Below are 27500 nucleotides of genomic sequence, written 5' to 3' on the forward strand. Positions count from 1 at the left end.
TAGTACATTACTTTCATCAGCTGCCGGCCCCTGCCTTCATCATGGGGGATTTTAACGCCCATCATCACCTCTGGGATCCTTCACTAACCATCAATAATGTATCGGGATCGTCTCTTTTTCAGGCACTCTTAGACTCCCCACGCATCGGTCTTCTCACACCTCCTGGCCTGTACACCCGATATGACCTCCATTCCGGACGACCATCAGTCTTGGACCTCTGCCTTGGAGATCCAGTGTTCCAGTGTCCAGCTGTAGAGGTGGGTCCCTATATGGGCAGCGACCATCTACCAGTCTTCTATGATTATCCGGGCCTTTCCACGTTGCAGTCAGGAGACTGTCGCCCAAGATGGAAGCTGGTGGGAGACAAATGGGACACATTCCAGAAGGAACTGGCTTCCTGTTTTCCAGGCAGCTGGGGCTCCCCTCCACTGTCGGCTAAGGATTTTGCACATCTCCTGGTTGAGGTGGGAGGCAGAGTCTTTCAGCGTTCAACTCGCCGTTGTGTACACCGAGCAGGAGTCCCATGGTGGTCAGTCGAATGTGCGGATGCAGTCAGGGCCCGTCATCGAGCCTGGCACAAGTGGAGCCGCAACCATTGCCTAGAACTGGGGCGCAAGTACCGTCAGATTAATGCCATCTGCTCCAGAACCATCAAGTCGGCAAAACGGCAAGCCTGGACCTCCTTCTGTGCCAGCCTTTCCTTCTCCACCTCCACGGCCCGCACTTGGAGATTCTTACGGGCTATGTCAGGACGCCCTACCACCCACACTTATCCACTCCGCAGGGATGGTCTGTGCCTGCTTGATGACCTGTCCAAAGCCGACTATCTGGCGTCATTCTTTGACACCCAGTTCGGCCATCCATCTGCTTTGCCCTCTTCCACGGTGTACGAGGAGGTAATACAACGAAGCGTCTCTTCCCCTGCAACTGCTGGTCTAGACAATCTTTTCACTGCCTCAGAACCTGTCTCCGCCTTGCCTGCCCTTCGGACCGGCAGGGCGGCGGGCCCATACTCGGTGACCAATGAATTCCTTCAGCGACTGACACCCAACCTGCAGGATTGCCTCCTTCACATTTATAATCGCAGCTGGAGCCAGGGGATATTCCCGGTGGAATGGAAGACCTCAATGCTGCTGCCTTTCCTAAAGCCAGGCAAGGACCCGACCAAGCCATCTTCGTACAGGCCCATCGCCCTTCTCTTGTGTGTAGGGAAACTGCTGGAGAGGATGGTGGCTCGTTGCCTGTCATGGTGGCTAGAATCTAGATCCCTTCTTAAAGAGGAACAATGTGGTTTTCACCCATGCCGGGGCACCTTGGACATACTCTGCCAGCTGGAATACCTGATCCACGACACGTACCGAAAGGTTGGCTATATATGCTGGCCCTGTTCGTGGACATCAAGGGGGCCTTTGACTCATCGCCACATACTGGCATCCTGTATAAGCTCTCCCGCCTTGGGGTCTCTGGTTCAGTGTTGGCGTGGTTTGTCAACTATCTTGATGGCAGGAGTTATGTCGTATCTGTTGGTGGGGCCATTTCCTCTCCTCGTCCCATCCGTAGAGGGGTGCCCCAAGGCTCAGTTCTCAGCCCCTTGCTTTTCAATGTTTTGATGTCAGACCTGCCCAACCATCCGGACGTCTCCACATTGGTTTATGCAGATGACGTGACTATCATTAGCAGGGACACCACCATGGAAGGTGCACAGAGGAGACTTCAGGCGGCTGTCTCAACTCTAGAGGACTGGGTTCACCAATGGGATCTGGAGATCGGAGTGTCAAAGTGTGCCGTGATGACCTTCACCTTGCGTCGCATGCCATCTCAGCCGGTGGTCAGGATAGGCACTGAATCTCCTCCTGTAGTCCGTACTCACACCTTTTTGGGACTTCGTCTGGATGGGCCAGTCCTTACGTGGCGTCACCACATAGAATACCTCCGAACATCTTGCGCCAAGAGGCTAGACGTCATGAAGAGTGTAGCAGGGTCTAAATGGGGTGCCAACCGTGACCTGCTTTTAGGCTACTACCGTGCTGCCATCTTGGGAAAGATCAACTACGGGTGCTCAGTTTATGGTTCAGCATCCTCCACTCACTTGCGAAAACTTGACCCGATACAAAACGCCACCCTACGCATTGCCCTGGGCGCATTTTGTTCTTCCCCCGTGCTGTCCTTGCAGGCGGAGAGTGGTGTCCCTCCTCTACATGTCACCAGGTCGAAGCTCGTTTGCCGCCGCTACCAGGCCATACAACACTCCTCCCGCCACCACCCTCTACCAGTGCTCTTCGAGGAGGCGGGTGTCATTTTGTCACATCCTGCTTGGCCTGTGAGGTCCCGCCAGCCACTCTTGATCAGGGCTCTCTGGGCATACAGGTCCCTCTCGCTGCCACCACCACTCCATCAGCCCCTCCCCTCAGTGCCCCCAACACCGCCTTGGAGGGACCTCTCATCTCTAGTATCATTCTGCCTGTCAGAGTCTTTTGACAAATCTCAAGATGGACATCTAGCACCACCATTGTACAGAGAGCTGTCGGACACGGTGCATGCGGGATACTTTGAAGTATTTACTGACGGTTCACACACCACAACACCCGCAGCATCTGCTGCGGCAATATACTTAGTGGACCTTTCTCTCTGCCAAACATGGCGCTTGGCTGCACTTCATGATAGTGTCACGTCGGAACTTTTTGCCCTCTTCAAGGCCTTGGCCTTCATCAAGGCACATCTCCAACCCCAGAAGGTGGTCATTTATACAGACTGTCTGGCAGCATTGCACCTTATTGTGTCCCCCAAGGCACAGTCAGCGAGACATCTCCTCTATGAGATCCAGACCCTGCTGAGTCAACTTCTCCAGGAGAATTGGGTACTTCGCCTACAGTGGATACGCCTACAGTGGATACCATCTCATGTGGACATCAGGGGCAACGAGATAGTTGACAGGGCTGCAAGGCTGGCTTTGACCTCAGCAGCAGTGGAGACTCTTCCACTTCAAGAGGCAACTTGTAGCAGGCTTCTGACGGTTGCTAGTGGAAAGGCCTGGGACTCAGAATTGGCAGCAGAGCTCCCCTCCTCAACCTTAGGGGCTTACCGCACAGACTCCTCTTGTCACCCTTGGGCCCGTTCCACTGCTCGTGCCTTGGACGTGGCACTCACCAGACTGCGCATTGGACACGTTGGTCTGGCGTCCCATCTCCACCGCTTACGCCTGGTGCCGGACCCTTACTGCCAGTGGTGCAGAGATCAAGAGGAAACTATTGCCCACTTTCTTTTGCACTGTCCAAGATTTCACTCCATGCGCACAGAATTGAGGGATTGTCTGTCTGTCTTAGGTGTACGAGACTTCACTCTGCCAGTACTCCTTGGAGGTGTGGGTCTGAACAGTCCCCTAAGGTATCCTGTCATTCGTTTGGTGTGTGTCTTCTTAAGGAAGTCCAGGCAACTGCATCGCATCTAGGCAAGACATCTGCTTCATACGCCACCGGAAGGGCTCCTCCGACCCCCTCGGAAATGAAAGCCCTAACTCAACACCAAGAACCAAGTAATTGTAAATGTGTATAAAGGGAAGGGTGATGCCCTGGAAAGAGGAAATTATAGAGGTATAAAGCTTTTAGATCAGATAATGAAGGTAATGGAGAGAGTTTTAGAAGGTATGATTAGAGACAGAGTGAATATTGATGAGATGCAGTTTGGGTTTATGTCAGGTAGGAAGACCACTGATGCTATATTCACTGCTCGTCAGCTTCAGGAAAAATATATTGGTAGGAGAAGGGATCTTTATTTTGTTTTTGTTGATTTGGAAAAAGCCTTTGCCAGAGTCCCTAGAGAGGTGGTGAAGTGGGCAATGTGAAAGCTTGGGTTGGAGGAGTGGCTGGTTAGGGTGGTTATGGCTATGTATGTGGGTGCTCACACCCCAGGTAAGAGTGAATGGAGATTTGAGTGATGAGTTTTCCATGAATGTTGGTGTGCATCAGGGGTCAGTCTTGCGTCCCATGTTGTTTATCATGGTACTTGAAGCCCTTTCACGTGACTTTAGAAATGGACTCCCGTGGGAGTTGTTGTATGCTGATGATTTGGTGTTGATTGCAGAGAACGAAAGGGAGGCGGAGGAATGGTTTAGGAAGTGGAGAGATGGTATGGGGCACAAGGGTTTAAGGGTAAATGCAGATAAAACAAAAGTGATGATATCTAGGGTTGGTGGCGGTACTGTCAAAGACGAGGAAGAGTGGCCATGTGCAGTTTGCCACAATGGCGTGGGAAGTAATTCCAACTTGTGCAGTGTTTGTGATAAATGGGTGCATAAGAAATGTAGTGGTATCAGAGGTAGACTGCGAGATAATGCTGATTTTATGTGTACGGCGTGTCGGGGAGAGCAGGTGGAGATTGTCAGATGTGAAAGGATTGAACTTGCTGGTGAATCTCTTGAGTGTGTGGAAGAGTTTTGTTATTTGGGAGACATGTTGTGTGCTGGAGGTGGGGCTGGATCTAGCTCTGTGGCTAGGGTGAGAAGTGGTTGGAAGAAGTTCAGGGAGCTCTTGCCTCTCCTGACATTGAGAGGACTCTCCCTATGTGCAAAGGGGTCTTTGTATGCAGTATGTGTTAGGAGTGTAATGCTGTATGGTAGTGAGACCTGGGCAGTGAAGGAGGAGGATATTCGCCAGCTCAGACATACAGAAATGACAATGATTAGGTGGATGTGCAGTGCATCCCTGCGTCCAAGGCCTGGAGGGGCTGGGTTTACAATAGAAGAGTTGAGAGGTAGGATGGGACTGGAGTGTATTGGTGTTGTGATGAGGAGAGGTAGATTGAGATGGTTTGGATATGTGGAGAGGATGGGGGATGATAATTGGGTAAGGAAGGTGAGAAGTGTTAATATTGGGGGTGGGGTTATGAGGGGTAGACCGAGAAAGACATGGGACGAGGTCATTAAGTGTGACCTCAGGGTTAAGGGACTGAACAGGGAGGCTGCAATGGATCGTGCAGCGTGGAGAGCCGCCATTAGGTGACCAAGGCCGACACATGCAAACATGTTGGAGCCTTTAAAAACGAAAATGAAACAAAAGGAACTTTTCTTATGCAGTACTGTACAGAATAGGTAAATATATCACACTTTTTATTTATGCTTGTTTATGTTAACCCTCTCAGGCACAGTCACGCAATTTGCGTTCCATGTGGTTTGTTACAAAGAAGCACAGTCACACGAATCGCATTCCTAAGCAGAAAAAACACCATAAAAAGAAACGTTTTCAGATGATTTGCGTCAAATTTTGGTGCATTCTAGTGTGTGCATCTCTTTTCCGAGGTAAGCATTTGGCAACACTGTGACTGCTCTGATGAGACAATGCGTAGCAGAAATATCTCAGTATCTCACGACCAGCCAGGCAGGAGAGTAGCACAGCTGTCAGCGTTCCTTTAAACCCGCCATTTTCCCCCACCCACCCGAGGCAGAGAGCCATTATTGAAATACTGTGATTGTACAGTGTTTTTTACTATATTGTGAAGTGACTGTGTCTATGGAACATAGATATATTATCTGTAAATCACTGGGACCCACTATCAGCCGTTAAGCCTACAGGGAGGAATGTGGTTTGTTATAACTGGGTTTCCTCTCTGCTTCACCCTGCCCGTAAATGATGTGAGTATTATATCTTTATATAGTGAAACCGATACTTATATTTGTGAAACATATAGTGCCTGGATTGGTGAAATAACTGATCTACCATAGCAGGCATTATGCACATCATAGAGATATGCAACAGTCGCTAAGGAAACAGGCGGTCACGTATGCCACAGAGTTGGGAATAACAGAGGAGGTTGGGATGGAATCATGTGATAGTGTTTTATATTGCGTATGGTTTAGTGTGAAATATACATATAAAATAGTGCAGTGAGTGTTCACAGAGAAATATTTCATGCACTGACTGACTTAGCTAAAACATGGCGCAAGTGTCAGAGACAAGAAATATGCCACAGCCACATATACATACATATGTCGTGCAGTGAATGTTCGTGGAGAAATCTATTGTGTGCATTGCATATGTTTTAGGCAAATGTATCACAAGGAGAGAAGAAAATACCCCACAGCCACAGACACACACACACACACACACACACACACACTAAACCACACCCACACACACACACACACACACTCACCCACACAAGCACACGCTCACACACTACATGACTCCTCATCTTCAAGCTACTGCCAGCATCTCAACACCTCTGAAGGAAGTGAGTTATCCATATTTTGTTGGTTTGTATATTGATCTATTTCTATAAATAAATATTTTTAACACAAATAAGTAATGTTTTTTACATACACACATATGAGATGGACGAAAGTTCAGCTTCAGTATCAGAACCTAGCAAAGAGACTAGTGGTCATGTCGAGTTTCTGAACGTACCATCAAAAACCTTATGATATTTTACGTGTATACTTTGAGTAAAAAAAGAAAATAATAAAACATAACGAGTGAAAATATGTAGCTGTGGGTGAGGCAGGGAAAGAATGTTTTTTATCTCGTGTGCAGGTGAGGAGGAGTATTCTACATTTGTCGTCCAATTACTCCAAAACTACTGGATGTATCGATTTCCCGTAAGAACCATGATAAAGAGCAGTAAATTCTACGTATGTTCATTTGCAGAATATAAGCCTTTGGGAGCATTTCTTTGTAGGAAAAGGCAGGGGAACAGACTATGTTTTTTTTTTTCCTCGCTTGAGGTAAAAGTCGAAAGCGCTCCGAGGAATAATCTCACTTGATCGGCCAATTACTCGAAAACTATTGGACATATCGATTTCCTGTAAGAACCAAGATAAAGAGCAGTAAATTCTACGTATGTACAAGACATAACAATGTAATATCTATGATAAAAATTCGTTGTTACATAGGCAGGAATATTGAGTATGCAGTGCGCTCATCACGAAAGTGACGCATGGACGTGAGTTCCCAGTCGTTTTTGGCGATTTACTTGAAAACTATGAGGCGTATCGAAACCATCTTTGCTCATTAAAAAGATTGTGAAATTCTGTATAATATTATGCAATAAAAAAAAGTGTGCGAGAAGGGTTCTGAATGAGAACTCATTGAATTTTTTTCAAAATGGTTTTCAGTTTTTGGCTATTTTCTCGAAAACTGTTTATCGTATCACAACCGGATCTGTCTCTTCAGAAAGCTGATGAAATTCTCTATCAAAACCTCAAATAACATTTTTCCGTATGATGGAAAGCATTCAAATGGTGATGTTGGCCGTGTTTATTCACGGCGGCCTAATGTCGTTTTATTTGTGTTTTCCTGTTTTTTTGTGCTGCTCATCAACTAGAACAAACATTGACAAATAAGATCATATAGGTTTCATGGGAGTATAATGATGTTTGGGTGGCGAAAATAAGGCGAGAATACGTGTTATTTGCTGCGCGCGGGCAGCTGGGCCGGGCGGCCTCGCGGAAAAAATTGTGTGCCAGAAAACTTACCGAAACTTATCGTGCACGAGAGGGTTAACCACACATGCATGAAAATACGGGCTACTAAGATTCACAGAAGTTTAAGGGGAAAAAATGACTTACGCACAGGTGAAGAGTACTGTGAAGTTGCTGAAGAATGGGAAAGCAACTGGGGTTGATGAGATGTATGCAGAGATGCTTAAGTGTAGTGGAGAGTGTGGAATGAAGTGCTTGTTGGAGATATGTGAGACGGCATGGATGAGTGAAACTGTGCCTGCAGAGTGGAAAAAGGCTGTGATTGTACCCCTGTACAAAAATAAAGGTTAGTGAAGTGAGTGCAAGAATTATCGTGGCATAAGTTTATTGAGTGCGGTAGGGATGGTATATGGGACAATTATTATAGAGAAAGTAAGAGAGATCTCAGAAGTCCTACTGAGTGATGAACAGGGTGGCTTTAGGAGTGGCAGTGGATGTGTGGATCAAATATTTGCAGTGAGACAGACAGCAGAGAAGGCTTGTGAGAAGGACCATAAGGTGTTTATGGCATTCATGGATCTGGAAAAAGCATACAACAAGTGGACAGAGAGGGATTGTGGAAAGTTCTGCACATGAACGGTGTAAATGGTAAGCTGCTAGGTGCCGTCGAGAGTTTTCATGATGGTAGTGAGGCATGTGTAAGGGTTAATGGGCATCGAAGTGAATGGTTCACGATCAGTGTGGGCGTGAGACAAGGTTGTGTTGATATCCACATGGCTGTTCAACATATATATGGATGGGGTGATACGAGAGGTAAAAACAAGAGTAATGGAGAGAGGGATGGCGCTGGTAATGAATGGTGATGGATGAAATATCTCAAATTTGTTGTATGCTGATGATGCAGTTCTGCTTGCAAATACTGTTCAAGAACTTGGTAGGCTAGTGCAGAGTTTTGCTGATGTCTGTGAGCATCATGCCTTGACAGCAAATGCAGAAAAGAGTGAAGTGATGGTTACTGAGAGAGAAGGTGACTCTCAGTGCAATGTTACAATGGAGAGAGACTGGAATTGCTGAGAGAGTTCAAGTACCTGGGTACAGTGATAGAAAAGAGAGGAAAATGTGCAAAAGAAGTTGAAAGCAGAGTGACACAAGGAAGAAAGGTAGCTGTTGTTATGAAAGTCTTGATAAGAAACAGAGGCTTGAGTGTTGCAGCTGCATCAGGCTTACATGAAGGAGTGTTATTGCCAACTTTAACACATGGATGTGAGACAATGGTGTGGCATGAAAATGAAAAGTCAAGAGTAAAAGCAGTGGAGATGAGACTGCTGAGGAATGTATGTGGAGTACAGAGAGTGGATAGGATACAAAATAATGTGATTCATGAAAGATGTGGAGTGGGGAAGTCGGTGGACACCAGAATCGAAGAGTGTACCGAGATGGTATGGTCATGTGGAGAGAATGGATAACAATAGAATGGTGAAAAAGGTATACTGAGCGAATATGAAGGAGGGAGGAGGTGAGGCAGGCCAAGGAGAAGGTGGAGAGATTTGGAAGATGAGTGTGTGAGGAAGAGAGGTTTGGAAATCGATGAGGCTGAGGAACTGACAAGAGATCGAGCTGGCTGGATGAATGTTGTGAGGAGAAGTGCATGATCAGGGATTTGGCACCCCTTTTTAACGTGGCGGCATCTGGACTGACTCAATTGGATAGGTTTATAAGCTACAGAATGTGGTGAATGTTTTTGGCGTATCCGACGCGGCCATGATTCCGGGGGCTTGAATGATGACCAAATGGAAGTGTAACCCATTGGACTGGGCAAATTTGGGCCGTCTGGACATTGCTACTCCTCACCCTGACCAAGGGTGGGAAAGGAGGTCTGGATGATGATGATGATGACAAAAAATATGACTTACGAAAGGAACCAATTATTTTTCTAAGATGAGGACTCCCTGTTATTAACAAATGTGAAGAAGAACCGAAATTGTTTTATATATTTGAGCTAATTGAAACAAAAGGAAGGAAACACTGAACTGAAAGTGGAGGGAGAGGAATGATGCAGCAATGCAAGCTGAAATAATGAACAAATGTTTCCAATCAGTTTTCACTAAAGAAAGAGATTTTGTGGAGGGGGAGGGAATGACTAAAAAGGTAATGATAAAAGATATAAAGTGGAAATGCAGGAAGTGTATAAATTACTGGAAACTCAAGATGTAAGGAAAGCACCAGGACTGGATGGAATATCTAACTGGGTACTGAAGGAATGCAGAGAACAACTGGCAGATAAAATTCACGGTTTGACTGTGTGTTCTTTGGAAGAGGGGAAAGTGCCTCGGGAATGGAAGAGGGCAAATGTGATACCAATTTATAAGGGAGGAAACAAGGAAGAACCCTGAATTATAGACCAGTGTCCTTGACCTGCATTGTCGCAAAATTGTGTGAGAGAATCCTGAAAGACAGATGGATATAACATCTGGATGAGATTAATATTTTGGCTGAGAGTCAGTGTCGATTCAGAAGTGGAAGGTCATGTGTTTCCAACTTGTTGAGCTTTTACTCAAAAGCAATTAACGTGCTACAGGAGAGAGACAGTTGGGTGGATTGTTTGTATTTAGATTTGGAGAAAGCCTTTGACAAGGTACCCCAAAGTGACTAATGTGGAAACTGGAGCACATAGGAGGACTGAAGGGAAACCTCCTGGAGTGGATGAGAGATTTCTTGAGAGACACAAATGAGGGACAGTAATAAAGGACAGGAGGATGGATGGAGGGAAGTAACAAGTGGTCTCGGTATCAGCGCCAGTAATGTTCCTGATTTACGTAAATGATACGGTAGAGGGAATGAACAGTAATGCAAGTCTGTTTGCTGATGATGCAAAGATCTTGAGGAGAGGAGAAGTTGAGGAAAACTGTAAAATGCTGAAGGAGGACCTGGATAAGATTCATGACTGGAGCCATATGTGGGAAATGAAATTCAACGCAAAAAAATGGAAAATATTGGAAATGGGTAAAAATACCAAGAGGCCATCACTGAACTATTCGATGAGTAATGAACCAATCACAAAAGTGAGAGACGAGAAAGATTTGGGAGTGCTGATCCAGGATAGTTTGCCACATGAAAAACACATTAACAACATATTTAGAGAGACGTATAATCTCTTCACTAACATAACAGTAGCATTTCATTACATGGATGAGGAGATGATGAAAAAATTGATAGTGGCCATGATCTGCCTCAGGTCGGAATATGCAGAAATAGTGTGGTCCCTACACAAAAAGAAAGATATAAATAAGACCGAGAGAATACAAACAACAGCAACCAAGATGGTCCCTAGCCTGGCAGATCTGTTGTACAGAGACAGGCTGGCAGGCCTTCCTTAGAAGAGAGGAGAGAGAGGGGTGACATGATTGCAGTGTTCAAGGCCATGATGGGAGTAGATAAAATTGACAGAAAGATCAGTTTGTATGGGATGGGAGAGTAACAAGAGGACAAAGAATGAAACTGAAAAAGTCAAGTTGCTTGAAGGATATCGAGAAATATAGTTTTCCACATAGATGCATAGACCTGTGGAATAGCCCGGACAAAGAGATCAACCAGTCTAAAAATTTAAACGAGTTAAAATCAACTCTGACTTACTGAGAAACACAGACGGGACCCCATAAGCGTAGCTCATTTCCTGTACATCACAACTAAGTAAATACACACACACACACACACACACACACACATATACATACACACAAACATGTAAAGGAAAACACCAGAAAAAGAGGACTTGATGATCCATCAGTATTAGATCTTATAGTCTATTTACTAGGTAAGAAAATAATATTGACAATATGATGTATGACTCTCCATTCGGGAAAAATGACCATGCAGTATTAAACTGCAACTTCAGAATTGCATATGACATAGTTAACAGTAATGAGAATTACAAAAAGAGCCTAAAATACAAATTGGGCAACTACCATGACCTAAAGAAGTACTTCTTAGAAATAGATTGGGAAAAGGAGCATAGAGGACAAGATTTAAATGCTATACAGTGCACCCTCACGCAATGCAAACTCACACAGTGCGAATCACCTACAATGTAAGGTCAACCTCGAAAATGCTTATTTTTATTGAATGCGAAATCTGTTAATCGAACTTCCCAACATGCGAATTGGCTGTATGATTCCAAGGCAAAAATGGACTTCCCTCCATTACTATAAGTGTCGGGCTGGACAATGCGAGTCAGTCACACAAAGGCAGGTGGCTGGCAACAAGCCAGATTCAAAATGGCGGGCAGCTGGCCAACTTTCTATGTGCCATCAACCGACATTCCTGGGTAAACAGACATTTCTCCTCCATGCTGCTGTGAGAAAACATGTTGTACCTCGCATCCTGTGGTCCGTTTGAGCATCATGGCAGTACCCACCTGTTCATCATGGTCTCAGCTGTCAACTTTGAAGGCTTTATGACACCTCCAGGACCTCAGCAGTGACAGTGAGTGACAACAGGGCGCCTCGCCCTGCGGGGCAAGAGTAAATGCCCCGAGCCTCGGATACTGACCCCCCTCCTGTCTTAACAAGCCCAGAAGTTACTTAAATAAAGGTACATGGTGTTCTATTTGTCGTTTTATTTGTTGGTCCAACTAGAAGTACTATTAGACAAAGTATTAGCAAGGTAGAGTAGGCTGGAAGGGGACTCGAAGACCAAGCCCTGGGTGGGCTGTCCACCATATACCATTTTTTTCTGTAAGTTCTTTGGTTCACACAATGCGAAATCGTAGAATGCAAGGGTTTCTGCCGCCCATAAATTCGTATTGTGTGAGGTTACACTGTATATAGAAAATTCTTTGAATTTTATGAAATAGGAGTTGAAAATTACATCCCTCAGCACAAAAAAAACAGAAATGAAAAAAAAAGAAATGGTAAAAAATCAAAAGAAAATAAAGAGATTTGCTGTGGAATAGATACAGAAGACACAATAGTGAGAGGGCATATAACAACAATAAACTGGCAAGAAATGATTATACATAGATACGGAGACACGCTCAAAGACAGTTGGAGGAAGACTTTAAAATAAAAGCAGTGATTAACTTAAGCTATTTTCCGCTACATCCAAAACAAAACCAAAGTTAAAGATAGAATACAGTCCATTATGGACATGGGGATCATCTATAAACAAGTAAGATATTTGTGAAGCACTAAATAAAAATTTCCAATCAGTTTTTACAGAAGAAAATAATTTTGAAACAGATGATATGGAACATGCATGCCCACACATGTTACCAAATATACAAATAGCATAAAGAGAGGTACATGAAGAGTTAACTAAATCAGACAAAGGAAAAGCATATGGTCCTGACGAAATTTCAGGTTGGGTGCTACACGAATGTGGAAAAGAGTTAAGTAGACCAATATATTTAATATTCAAAGAATCCTTAGGTCAAGGTAAACTACCTGACATTTGGAAGAAAGCAAACATTGTTCCCCTATTCAAGAAAGGGAATACACAGAATCCACTCAACTACCGATCAGTATCACTGACCAGTGTTGTCAGTACAGTGGGGCCTCGCATCTGACGTTCTTTTACTTTGCGCTTTCGCATCTGGCAACAGGTCAGAAACTTTCAAAAGCCTCATATCTGGCGAGGTAGCTTCGCATCTGGCAGGCACTCGCCAGGTGAAATTCTGTGTGCATCCAGCTTGGCACTTGGTGGCCATCTTGTTATGACGCCATTGTGTAAGCCGCCACCGCACAGACCACAGCTACCACCTTGCCTGACTTGTTTTTGTGCCCATGTCCTGTGTTTGGCGGTGTTCAGCCAGAACTTGTTACAACAGTAGTTATTAATCAACCCATAACCCACACTTTTGGCCCAATAAAACACTCCTGAACTTGATATTGGTGTGTTTTTATTTCCTGTACACATTTATACTCATGTTTAGTACAGTTATGATTAACATTCTTGGGATAAAAGTATGACAGTAACTTTTGGGTGACAAAAGACTCTTGTTAATTTTTCTACATTTAAAGTTTGCCCCTGATCTGGCGGTTTCACATCTGGTGCAATTTTTTTTTAGACTACTGTATTCGCCAAATGTGAGGCCCCACTGTAAGATACTAGAAGAGCTGATCAGAAAGTCTGGGTAAACCATCTAAAAGAACACAGTATGATAACAGAAGGCAATGTAGTTTTAGAAAGGGAAAATCATGTGTTACTATGAGAGTTACAGAAACATTACAGTATGATAACAGAAGGCAATGTAGTTTTAGAAAGGGAAAATCATGTGTTACTATGACAGTTACAGAAACATTATAGAAAAGAAAAGGATAGGTGGACAATATCTATTTAGATATCAAGAAAGCATTTCACAGAGTACCGCACCAAAGATTTTTATGGCAATTGTAACATCGACAAGGAATCCAAGGCAATCTGTACTGTTGGATGCAGGATTTTCTCAGAAAAAGGGAAATGTGAACAGTACTAAGGGGAAATTACTCATCATGGAGGGAAGTGACTGGCGGACTTCCACAGGGCTCAGTGCTTGCACCAATTATGTTTTTAGTATGTATAAATGACAGACAGTAACATTAGAAATGAAAGCTATCTAAATATATTTGCCGATGATGCAAAAATCATCATGATCATCACCATCATCATCACCATCTGGACCTCCTTTCCCATCCCAAGACAGGGTGAGGAGTAGCAATGTCCAGACAGCCCAAATTTGCCCAATCCAATGGGCCATGCTTCCATTCACTCAAAAAAATACATAGGAAAATTACTAAAACAGATTCTTGTAGAGAGCTACAAGAAGAATTAAATAAACTTCAGGAATGGAGCAATAAATGTCAAATGGAATTTAATGTGGACAAGTGTCACGTTTGATAAAAGTGAAAAATGACCAGACTGGGATTATAAATTAGGAAGTTCAACCCTACACATATCAGAAAGGGAGAAGGACCTATACCTCATACCAATTAATCTGGCCAGGTATGTATGGCAACACTATTCCTGCCGAGATTCTGATTGGCTGGAGGTGTTTGTTCGATTTTGTTGTTGCTAAAACTAATACTCTTTTTATTATCAGATGTGATACTGAGTTTGTCGACAATACAATCATCCAAAGCAATAAGAAATCTGTTATATACTTATCAACAATGAAATTTTAGTGGGAAGATAGAGATATTGAGTTAACAAAGTATTATAACATTCCAAGTCAAGGTCAGCATTCGAACAATTCCTTTAAATCTCTGACACTCCGTAATATAACAGAAAATTAAGGAAACCTGCTTAATCTAAGCGTTGGTGTAACATACATTTAAATTTTAAGATCAATCCGCACCCTTAAATCGTGCCACAACTCTGAATAATTAAAAATTCTAATGAAGAGACGAGTTCTGCGGGGAGGGAGGTTTGAAAAAATCGCGAAAAATCAAAGTAGGTTAAATGAAACTATTTCATCATATATCCTCTATTATCACAGTACGGACTGATCTCAAAATTTAAATGTGTTATACCAACGTTTAGGTTAAGCAAGTTTCCTTAATTTTCTGTTATATTACGGAGTATCAGAGATTTAAAGGAATTGTTCGAATGCTGACCTTGACTTGGACTGTTATAATACTTTGTTGACGCAATATCTCTATCTTCCTACGATAATTTCATTGTTAATAAGTATATAACGGATTTCTTATTGCTTTTGACGATTGTATTGTCGACAAACTCAATATCACATCTGATGATAAAAAGAGTATCAGTTTTACCAACAACGAAATCGAACAAACACCTCCAGCCAATCAGGATCTCGGCAGGAACAGTGTTGCCATACATGCCTGGCCAGATTAATTGGCATGAGGTATAGGAGTGATTATCAGTAACAGACTATCTCCGGCTGACCACATCAGTGAGAAAGTACGTCACATGTATACACTGCTTGCTAATATGACAGTTGCATTAATTCATTCATCATCCAATCCTACATGCCCCATAAGAAGCATGGGAGCCCGGGGCTAGGCAAGTTGGTCCTGACATTTAAAATGAGAGTGACCAGCCTCACTCATCCCTGAGTGGCATTACATGAGCAATAAACCCCAACCACCCCTTGGATATAAACCTTCACTGGCTCAATCCGATTGGAGCACCTTAATTACCCACTAAACCACCAGGCACCAAAATTTGGTTATATGGTTACCACTCAGCATTATAAAAAGTTTTCTGGTGTACAGGAAACCATTTGGCTTATCACTCAGTGTAGAGTACCCACAGGCAGAAAGAAGAGGAAAGAATGAAGGAAAGAAAGACCGAAAAGGGAGTGCAAAGTCACCCATAGGAAGAAGCACAAGGAAAGAATGAAGGAAAGAAAGACAGAAGAGGATAGAAGGAAAGAAGGACAGAGGAGAGGAAAGGGCAGACACCCAAGAGCAGCACTACATCGAGTGAGTGGATGGTGAGCGCCCCCACGTACCACAAAGAATTGCTTTCACATATATAAATGAAAACATGCTGAGAAAGATAATAACATTCGTTCATCAGACCAACACTGGAGTATGCATCAGTAGTCTGAAATCCTCAACTCAAAAAACACATAGATATGAGTGAAAAAGTACAAAAGGCAGCTACAAGATGGGTATCAGGCTTAACCTGCTGCGTCCCGTTGACGTACTTCCACGTCCTCACGTTATGTCACTGCCAATCCTGTTGACGTACTTCAACGTCCTGCAATTGCAAGGTTCATAATTTCCACAATTTTCAAAATTCGCGCGAGATTTTCGATTCGCCCACGTACCCAAGCCTCCCCTACCTGCCGCCAGGCGGGCAGCGTCCCAGACCCCGCGTGACCCGCGCTCGCCCTTGTCTCGGTCACTCACCTGTTAGCAGTGACCCATGTCAGACATGGCGCGGAAAGGTCTCTCAGACGACGAAATTGCATCCGCCCTGGAAGCCTTCACTGGAGATAGTGATTCTCCACTTGACAATGATGTGGTGGATTGCGATTACGTCCAGCCAGAGGAAGAAATAACAAGCAGTGATGAAGAGGTCCCTTCGCCCCGGAAAAAGCGGTATGTGACATACCGTAAGGCAAGGGAAGGCCAGCCTGCTCCCCAACCACGTGCACGGCTATCTCTCCATCCCGAATCTGATGAGGACGAGGATGAGGACCATGAGGATGACGGCGGCTTAGGACGTGATATCGTCTCGTGGTTGGGAAAAGAAAAAATAACACCCCGAGGATCAGAAGGTGGGGCGAGAAGACATATCAGGTATGGTGCAAATCTTTTGTCTGGGGAAGTGGAAAGTGGTGTGGTGGGAGTGCTGGGTGAAAGGGAAAGTGGTGTGGCAGCAGCACGGGGTGAAAGGGAAAGTGGTGTGGCGGGAGTGCGGGGTGAAGGGGAAAGTGGTGTGAGGGAGGCAGCACGAGCACGTGGTGCACGTAGGCCTAGGGGAGAGGAGGTGGAGCCACTCCCCAGCACGTCTTTCGCCCAACAATATTCCCAAACTTCCTCCCCACAGCCCCAGGATGTGGGGAAAGGAAGAAAAGGGAAGGGAAAGGGTAAAGGAAAAGGGAGAGGGAAGAGAAGTGTGAGTCATGAGAGGTGCCGCTCTCCAGCTCCCCAACCTCCCCCACCACCCTCACCTCCCCACCCTGACGAGGGGGACGATGGGGACGTGGCTGGAAACGGTGGTGTCTCGTGGAACTGGGAAGATGGGAGTAATTTTACTCCCATCATTCACCCTTTCACTGAGGAGTGGCGGTCTGGTTGCACGGCTCCAGGTGTGCATGCGGGTTCGTCTAGGGTGGATTTTTTCCACTTGTTCTTTGGGGAGGCGTTTGTGGGGCGCATAGTGGAACAGACCAATATATTTTCACGAACACAGCGCCGTGAAAGTGAACGTTTGGGAACCACGAGCAGGCATTCCCAACAATATGACTATCCCGTTACAATTTCAGAGATGTTCTTATTTTTTGCCCTGGTTCTCTTGATGGGTGTGGTAGGGAAAAACCAAATTCCTGCCTACTGGACAACTGACCCAATGATCCTCACACCTTTCTTTGGAAAGGTGATGAGTCGTAACAGATTTCGGTATATTCTCGGCCGCCTCCACTTTTTTGATGCAGAAGATCCAGCCAATGCAAATAACACAGATAAAATGAGGAGAATTAGGCTGGTATTTGATCATTTACGGGAAATGTTCCGCTCCTCATTTTATCCTTACAGAGACCTCGTCATAGACGAGAGTCTTGTGTTGTGGAGAGGCAATATTTCCTTTAGGCAGTACATACCCAGCAAGAGACACTGTTTTGGGTTCAAGATCTTTGTTATGTGTGACTGTAAGACTGGTTATGTGCAAGACATAGTCTTGTACACGGGCGCACAGACAGATATAACAGAAGATCGTAGTATAGGACTCTCTGGGGCCGTGGTGAAGACAATGATAGAGGAGTACCTTCATCGTGGTCATGTGTTGTACCTGGACAACTGGTACACTAGCCCTCTTCTCGCTAGGTTCCTCCACACGACACCGGAGTCTGTGGTACAGTCAAGAGAAACCGTCGCCATATGGTCAAGATAGGGAGGAAACTTGACAAGAACGAGGTGGTTTTCTTCCAGGCCAATAACATCCTTGCCACTCTGTGGAACCACAACAGGGAAGTTTGCCTCCTATCAACTGTTCACAGCCCCCTGATGCACCGCACAGACTCCGTGGATCACCGTAGCGAGAGGAGGCGCAACATCTGGAAACCCGAGTCTGTACTGGACTATAATCTGAACATGAGGCAAGTGGATCAGTCAGACTCGATGATTTCCAGTGTTGACTGTGCCAGGACCACGATGAAGTGGTACAAGAAACTCTTTTTCCACTTGCTCGACATCATGGTCCTGAACGCACACTACCTGCACGCCATGACCACCGGAGTATCCGAGACCTTTGAGGGGTTTGTGAGGGAGCTGGCACATGAAATAATCACCAAGCATGCCCAGGACAGACCCACACACCGCACCCGCACCCCCATGGCTGCCCAGACTCCCCTACGCCTCGCAGGACGGCACTATCCTAGCACAATCCCTTCCAACCCAAACCGTCGTAAACCCCAGCGTCGCTGCCATGTATGCAAGCACTCGACAGTCAGACCATCCACTCAGAGAAAAGACACAAGGTACGAGTGTGTCGAGTGCAATGTTGCGTTGTGCCTTCAGTCTTGTTTCAAAGAGTACCATAATTTCCTACACTACTGAAACTGTGTGGGATGGCGATATGACGCTCATTATAATGGTAAGGCCAGTCAGTAGGTGCTAAGTCATATATAAAGTTGAAATGGGTGTAATGTTTTCAAGAAAGTAATGTATAAGTTGAGAAATAGTGTAAGTTGAAAGAAGTGATATCAAAACTACACCCACTGTGTAAATCTGCGAAAATATGACGCTCAGTATAACACTCTGGTCAGTAAATATGTGATAGCAAAGAATATAAAGTGGAAACGGGTGTAATGTTAGCATGAATAAAACGTATAAGTTGAAAAATAGTGTAAGTTGTAATAATTGATGTCACGAATACACCCACTGTGTAAATCTGCGAAAATATTACGCTCAGTAGAACATTCTGGTCAGTAAGTATGTGATAGGAATTATATAAAGTGGAAAAGGTTGTAATGTTAGTAGTAAGGTAATTTATAAGTTGAATACTAGTGTAAGATGAAACAAATGATATCGCGATAACACTCACTGTGTAAGTACGCGATAATGTGACGCTCAGTTGAATCGTAAGGTCTGAAATTATGTGATATCAATTATATCAAGTGTAAACATGTGCAATGTTAGTGGAGAATTATTATATAAGTACAAAAATAGGTTGTAAGTTGAAATAGTAGTCATAGTGACTTCACCGTGTGTGTTATTATGCGCTATTATTACGCTAAATATTTACGTAAGGCCTGAAACTATCTCAAAACAGTTCTCTAAAGTGGAAAAGTGTATAATGTTATTAGGAAAGTATTATGTAAGTAGAAAAAAAACAATACGAGTTGAAACAACAGTCACAGCGAGTTCACTCACTACGTAAATAAGAGCTAACATTACGCTAAATGTTATCGAAAGGCCTGTGAATACATAAAAACAGTTCAATAAAATGTAAAATGGTATAATGTTATTGTAGAAGTATTATGTACGTAGAAAAAATGATATGTATCATAATTCTGGAATGTTAGCGATTCATCGTGACCAGTCTGCCCGATTTTGCTCGTTTCGCACGATGGTACAATGCTTATTTCAGCTCTATTTTTCTATAAAATCCAATTTACTCTTTTATCACATGTTTTTATGTTTGTAATAAATACATATCTACTTACTTTCATTGGTTTCCCAGACTTATAATACCATAGAAAACGTTAGAGGCTCAGACCACCTACAGAGAACACGGTGCCAGGTGTGACCAAGGCATACCTGTTTAGGGCACTTATGGACCCCGGGGAACAATTTCTTCGTGACTGACCATTGTTTCTGACCAAAAGCGAAAGTTTTAGCAAAAAAAATTTGGGTCCAAAAATGGTCGGGATTGGGGGGTACCAGTGGTGAGAAAGTGGTCGGGACGGGGAGGGTTAAGGGATATAAGCTATGAAGAAAAACTAGAAAAACTGAATCTACCTACACTACAGAGAGAAGGAAAAGAGGAGACATGATTATCCTATATAAATACATCTCAGGGAAAGAGAAAATAGACATAAATGAGTATATAACCTATGGGGAAGCATCAGTAAGAGGACACTGCAAAAAACTACATAAAAAGAGAGGTGATAAAGACATACGGAAACACAGGGGCATTGATCAGTGGAATGCATTACTGAATGAAATAGTGTGTGCCAAAACTATTCATAAATTTATGGATATGCATGATAAAAATGGTTTAACACACGGGACAGTACGAGTTTGACTCATTCCTGTAAAGATACAATTAGGTAAGAACACACACACAATATGCAGCATTACATACTGCAAGTAAAAAACTGAACACACTATAGAAAATATTGTACTGGTCTAGGTCCATCAATGGTCATGCACTTGACAGCCACTGTTATTCCTAATGTTTTGTAAAAAAAAAAAAAAAAAAAAAAAAAAAAAAAAAGCATCACGTGAAGAAACCACCAAAACATGGTTATTCAGAAGCAAAATAGTTTACACATTAATTCAAGATTCTCCCAACTTGTCAAAATCAACTGTACCAACTTCAAAATTCAAGCAAGATGGATTGCAGTCATGGTTTTGATCACCATGCAAGTCAAATCTGTGCAAGTTTGATCCGAGCATGTCAAAGAATAATTGTAGGTGCAAATTAACAGTTCCTTTGGTAAACTATACTGCCAAGTTTGGCTGCAGGACTAAACAAAACAAAAGAAAATACTTTACTCCAGAAGTTAACTAGCAACTGACCATGTTCTTTACCACCAACATAAACATCAACAGGCATGAAAGCTGCCTGAGACTCATGTGAAAAGGGTTGCTGGGTGTTGTGAGGGTCCAGGAACCGCAGGAAATACCACGAGGAATCAACAAATGTGTCCATCGTGTCCGTCTCTCGTTTAGCTGCCCCACCACACCTGACAGTGACAGCATATACAACGTTTAATTGACAGCACTTGATATATACATACAGATATATATATATATATACTGTATATATATATATATATATATATATATATATCTATCTATCTATATGTATACACACACACACACACAACATTTATTTATATATATAGAAAAACCTTGATATAACGGACTTCAATAGACCGGAATTCGCTTTTATCGGATTCGACGAGCTACCAGACTAAATTCCTATGTATTGGAAAAAGTCCAATAAAGCCAGAAGCAGTCCGGACTGCCTGACCACTTCAGCTATGTTCACCATAATAATGTAAACAAAAGACATATGTATCAGTGTACAGTACAGTATTATTATATATATTATACCATTTGATTAGTGAAGTTATAACACAGTACAATACTGCAATGGGAGTCAAAACAGTTTAAAAACCATTCATGTGATCCGGACTAATGTCTGATATATGGGAAAAAGTCTGGATTAGCAGGGGGAAGGCCGGATGTTGCTTTTATTGGAATTTCGAATTTTTCATAATGGCTTGGACCCCAATTAGTCCATTATAGTGATGTCTTACTTGTATATATATATAGGTATACCCCAATTGGTTAGGTAAAAACCCATCGTTAGGCGGGGTCTTGTATACTGGGGTAGATTTAACATGTAAAGTAATGGGATGCAATTTTCAGCCTTGGGTTTCCCCCTCAACCAAGTCCAAAACCCACCCAAATGAGCCCAAAAGCAAGTTTAGAGCCAACTTAAATGGCCTTACAGCTGTAAAAGAGGCTAACCTAAGCCTACCACCTGTAATAACTCACTAAAATAAAATCTGCAAATCGTCAAATTTAAGTCTGGAAAATCAAGTTTAGTAACCTGTACCCCAAAATGACAACGTTCACCCCATCTTTAGCTAAAACACATTAATCTTAGTCTAAAAACAGTTAATAAATCAACCTAAACACACAATTTTAGTCTAAAATATCATTAAAATAAGTTTTAAAAAATCAAAACTCATTGTTAAACTGGGGTTTGGCCTTTGTTACGTGGGGTATGGTGGAATTTCTACTCCCATCATTAAGCCGGGGTATCGTATATCAATGCATTACTGTGCAGTATATATGTTACATATATATTATATATATACTGTGTGTATATATATATATATATATATATATATACACATATATATCTATCTATCTATAGCCCGACGCCCTAATCCCACAAAGGGTGGCCGCAGACAAAACGCCTCCAAGTCACTCTGTCACCCACCATTTGACTACCCTCCCCCCAACTCACCCCCCCCTCCCTCATATACCTCTCAACTCCATCCCTCCACCTCATCCTCGGTCTACCCCTCCCTCTCCCTCCCTCCACCTCACCTACATACACCCTCTTAGTCAGTCTTTCATTCTCCATTCTCTCCACATGTCCAAACCACCTCAGTGTATTTCTCCTAATCTTCTCAACCACATCCACATCCACCCCACAACGTTCCTTCACTTCTTCATTCGTCAACCTGTCCCTCCACGTCACTCCACATGCTCCTCTCAAGTAACTCATTTCCACTGCTCTCACTCTTGACTTGTTCCCCTCTTGCAAGGTCCACGCCTCGCTTCCATACGTCAAGGCAGGGATCACAATACCATCATGCAGTGACTTTTTTACTTCCATACTCACCTCCCTATTTCTCATCACTGCTTTCAGTGTACCAACAACCTTCCTTCCCTGCTGTACCCTTTCACGTATTTCATCCCCCAAAGTTCCATCTTTACTCATCACACTACCCAAGTACTTGAATGCACTCACATTCTCCATATCCTCACCATCCAACCTCACTGCACACTCTGTGACTTCATCCCTCTCAAACACCATAACTTTACTTTTGTTTACATTAACTTTCAGCTTCCTCCTCCTACACACTGTCCCAAATTCATTCACCAAACCCTGCAACTCCCATTCATCTTCACTCAACAATACTGTATCATCAGCAAACAGCAACACCGGAAGCTTCCAAATCTCACCCTCATTCATTAGGGCCAGCCCCACATCCACTGCCCTACCTTGCACCTCCTTTACAACCCCATCCATGTATATATTAAACAGCCATGGAGACATCATACACCCCTGTTTCAGTCCCACATTGAGATCAAAGAACTCACTCAGCTCACCATCCACTCGCACCGTAGCCCTAGCTCCCTTGTACATACTCTTCACAGCACTCAACAATTTCCCCTCCACTCCATATATTCTTAATACCTTCCACATACCTTGCCTATCTATTCTGTCATAAGCTTTCTCCAAGTCCATGAAGGCAGCATACACTTTCCTTCCCTTCTCTAGATACTTCTCCACTAAACATCCATCCATCCATCCATTGCCAGACGCCATGTATCCCAAATGGGGTGGCCAAGGGCTTAGAGTTAATTGTTTTACAGTGAGGGGCACTAATCCTCCACCAACCCCACTTGACACCTTAGAACAAATATCTGATCTACACACCCTTTTCCCTTCCTAAATCCCCCTTGTTCTTTTCCAACTAGCTCCTCTGTCATATGCCTAACCCTATCAATGAGTATTCTACCATATATTTTACCAGTCACACTAAGAAGGCAAATATCCCTATGGTTACCACATACTTCTCTCTCCCCTATATATATATATATATATATATATATATATATATATATACAGTACCCTCGCGTCCAACACGGGTTTGTCCAGCACGATTCGTGTCCAGCACGGAGAGCAATAATTAGTAAGATTTAATTCGGTTTAATTACTGTAACACGGGTGCATTAGCATAACACGGACGGAGCTCTAAGAAGTGGGCGAAATCCACAGAGTATGCCTCTAGCATGATCACCCCTGGTCCAACACGGTCATACTGGACGTTCCCGTGATGTTGACAGCCAATCAAAACTTCTGATCAAGTAGCCTCCCCCACCCACTATCGTGAGGTGATCGTGATGTCGCCCAATTAAAAATGCTTCTGCTCTCACGTGAGGTTTTGTTTAAATTTCTCCCACCACAGCGCCACTCAGTCGCATAATTCGCATTGGAAGGTGCTTTTTTTCTTGCTGCATTTTCTGCCCTTGTTACTGCATTTTACCCTGCTCACGATGCCCAGGAAGCCTTCTGAGAACCCCAAGAAGCAGCGGCACCTCCCCCAGGCCACCAAGCTAGAAAGCATCGAGAGGAAGAAGAAAGGGGAGAGGAAAGTGGACATCGCCAAGGCCTACGACATGAATGAAGCCAACGTGAGGACCATAATAAAAAACCAAGACAAGATCCTGGCAGCAGTGAAGGCTTACAGAGTGCCAGGACACGCAGAAGCAGGACCTTCCGTGGCTGTGGACGAAGATAGTGATTCTGAGTGTGATTTCGAAGGATTTATGAGGAATGTTGAGGAGGAGCAGCAGCCATTACCCGCTAGTGACGCCAGCAGCCATCCTCCGGGGACCCAGTAGAACTACCTACAGCCTTGGATACCACCTTCCATACCCAGCAAGCCCACCAACACTATCCTAAAAGTTTAGTTATCATTCATAGCACAGTACCATTTATTATAATTACAGTAGTACCAATATATGTATAGGTATATGGTAGGTATTTTGGGTGACTTTTCCTAGGGTTGCTGACATAATTCATTTTTCCCCATAAGCTCTGTTGTTTGTCCAACATGTTTTTGGTCCAACACGGGACCCATGCATGACAATATTACCATGTTGGACGCAAGGGTACAGTATATATATATATATATATATATATATATATATATGTATATATATACATATATATACTGTATATATATACATCCGGACGCCCAATTTCCGGACATCCCTAATAACCGGACATTTTCGTCCCGGGATCCAATATTCCCAAAATGGGCCAAAAACCGCAAAAAATTTGAGAAAAAATCTGACTTTATTCCCACCCGTAATTTGAAATTGCCGCGTGGCGCCGAACAGCTGTTACATCATGGTCCCTTCACCCCTTCCTTCCTCCCCCCTCCCCTGTCAGGGTTGCCATTTGGTATTTTTCATTATCAAATGTGGGCCAATTTCGTTTGGTAATGAATCAGAATAATACAATACCAAACAGATTTTTCACATGTATGAGGATACACAGGACGGAGATGGTGGATTGTTTGCTCTCTCTGATTAATTTGGTAGCCTATGTAGCGTGATAATAATCAACATGCTCTTAATTATAAGAAGAGTGATTACATGTATTTCCACTTGTGTATATAATTATTTGTGAAGAATAGATGCTAGCTTTACGAATTTGGTAATGAAAATTAAAAATGGTAATGAAAATTGGGGAGTTTGGTAATGTGGCCGTTGCGATCTGGCAACTCTGTTACCCCGCCATCATCAACAGTCACAGCCTAACTCCGATCGAGAGCAGATGCTTATAGCAATGCAAGCCACAGGTGCTTGTTTTTTGTGAATAAACAGTGAATAAACTGCAATACCTAACCACTAGAACACACGGGAATTTACAGTGTTGTGCAGTGTTAAGAAATAAGAATTTAAAGTGCAAAGGATTAACTGTGGACTGCAAACTGGCGGTTCAAACCAGTCCAAGAGCCAGGGACTTGTTGTAAGTACCCAGAATGTTTAATATTGTATAAACTCACTTCTAAAACCTCATTTTATGGTTCTTTTGCATTTATTTCAGTCTTTTATGTCCCTTATTGGTGTGATCTGGGTCTTAAATAGGTGCAATGCATGTCCAGAGGGAGTTGTATAGGTGTATTTCTGAGTTAGGGTCCATAAGTACAAGTCCAGGAGGCTGGGGCCCAATATCAGGACAGGACCACTATCCGGACATGCCTTCGGCTCTATTACATGGGACATTGGAGGAATTACTGCATCTATATATACAGTACACGGTCTGTCTTCGTCTAGCACGGTTAATTGCTTCAGCACCCCTACTGTGTTGAGAAATTTTGTGTTAGTTGGACTCTTGAAACCCCTTATTTCCTTCCGCACCCCTGCCCAAAGGCCACTTTTATACCCCCCAGTGGTGCAAAATTTTTTTATAGCCCCCAATTTTAACCTCCTAGAAAGCATTAAAAAATTATATAATAGTATTACTACAGTAGGATCTCGCCAATAACGACTTCGACAATAATGTTTTTGGCAATAACAGTAAGTTAGAATAGACACCCAGTTTCTATAATAACGTTTGGATTTACTTGAATAATGGTTATTTCGCCAATGCCAAGTTGTTATACTGCTAATATGTCCTAACAAGATGTGAAATGAAAAAGACACACAAGATGAGAGGAAAGACATTGCCAAAAATGTGAACAGTAGCAAGGAGGAGATGGATGATCCTCCCCTCGCCACCTCCCCTGACTCGACGATGCTGTCCCCTCCACCTCCACTGTCCCACCTGACTCACCAGCTGCCTCCACCTCCACAGCCCCACTTGACTCACCTGCTGCAACCTCCACCATAATGGCTGTTGTTGCATCCTGGAAGAAATATAGCATTCGACAGCCCATAAATTTCTTCATTAAAGCCTGAAATAATACAACACTGGCAACTGTTAAACATGCCTAGTTGGCAATCCTGCCACAACTCAAGTTTGCTAAGACAGAGAGTGAGCGGCCATCAGAATTAATGACTAATGACTGGGCTTGTAAATCAAATTTCAAGAATATACGAGAAACAGTATCACAACCAAGTGAATGCCCACCATCAGTCACTCATCACCTACTTTCTTTCACAACGCCGGCCAGACGAGGAAGAACGACAGAGAAAGGTGGAATAGATGGTGACATTGGGAACTTTCCTGACGATTTTGACTTCATGGGGTTTGATGAATTGTTGACATAAGTGGGTGACTCAGGCGCGAGAGGCAGGAGTGGGGACGAGGCCAGCGAGGGGTCAGGGGGTACACCGTAGTAACTTCCATGCACAAGCCTCGAAGCAATCATCACACCAAACACCTCATTATCTCCTTTGAGTAGAATTTTATATTACTCATGATGATTTAATTACTAATATTATTATTTCAGCTAAAAAAAGTAGTGATAGGAGGGCTTCAAATGGGAAAAATGAGTAAAAGTCCAGGGGTAGTAGCACCAAAAAACTCTTTATACATTTATTTTAATGTCACACGAATAATGTTTTCGCTAATAATGGCATTTTTCTGGCACCAATTAGATGTAATTGGCAAGCTGTAAAGTTAAAGGCCACATTTTATTTACCTTATGGGAGGATAAGAGGAGACACACTATGCCAGAGAAGAGGTACAGGGGAGAACACTGGTTTGGCTGGGCAAATAACTGTGTTAGCTTCATCAATGGCAGTGTTAGAAGGGCTACTGCTTCCGGAAAATTGTACCGTGTTAGACCATTTTCATGTTAGGGAAAACCGTGTTAGACGAGGATAGACTGTGTTTGTATACTGTATATGTGTGAATATATATATATACAGAGACAGCTCGGTTATCCGGGCTATATGGTGTTAAGGGGTGCCCGATTGGTCCGAAAGCA

The 27500-nt window shown here is 43.4% G+C and overlaps 1 protein-coding gene across 1 annotated transcript in view; it reads right to left on the bottom strand.

Annotated features, from left to right (window-relative positions):
• The window catches only part of LeuRS-m (Leucyl-tRNA synthetase, mitochondrial), a 370394-nt gene that overhangs the window by 189432 nt on the left and 153462 nt on the right, over positions 1 to 27500 (bottom strand). The window contains exon 6 of the mRNA XM_080284805.1: positions 20824 to 20990. Within this exon, the coding sequence (XP_080140931.1) occupies positions 20824 to 20990 (167 nt within the window). The remainder of the gene's footprint in view (positions 1 to 20823; positions 20991 to 27500) is intronic.

The sequence above is a fragment of the Coenobita brevimanus genome, chromosome 13, assembly GCF_032717465.1.
Source record: "Coenobita brevimanus isolate Jiangsu-jjx chromosome 13, ASM3271746v2, whole genome shotgun sequence".
NCBI classification, from domain to species: Eukaryota; Metazoa; Arthropoda; class Malacostraca; order Decapoda; family Coenobitidae; genus Coenobita; species Coenobita brevimanus.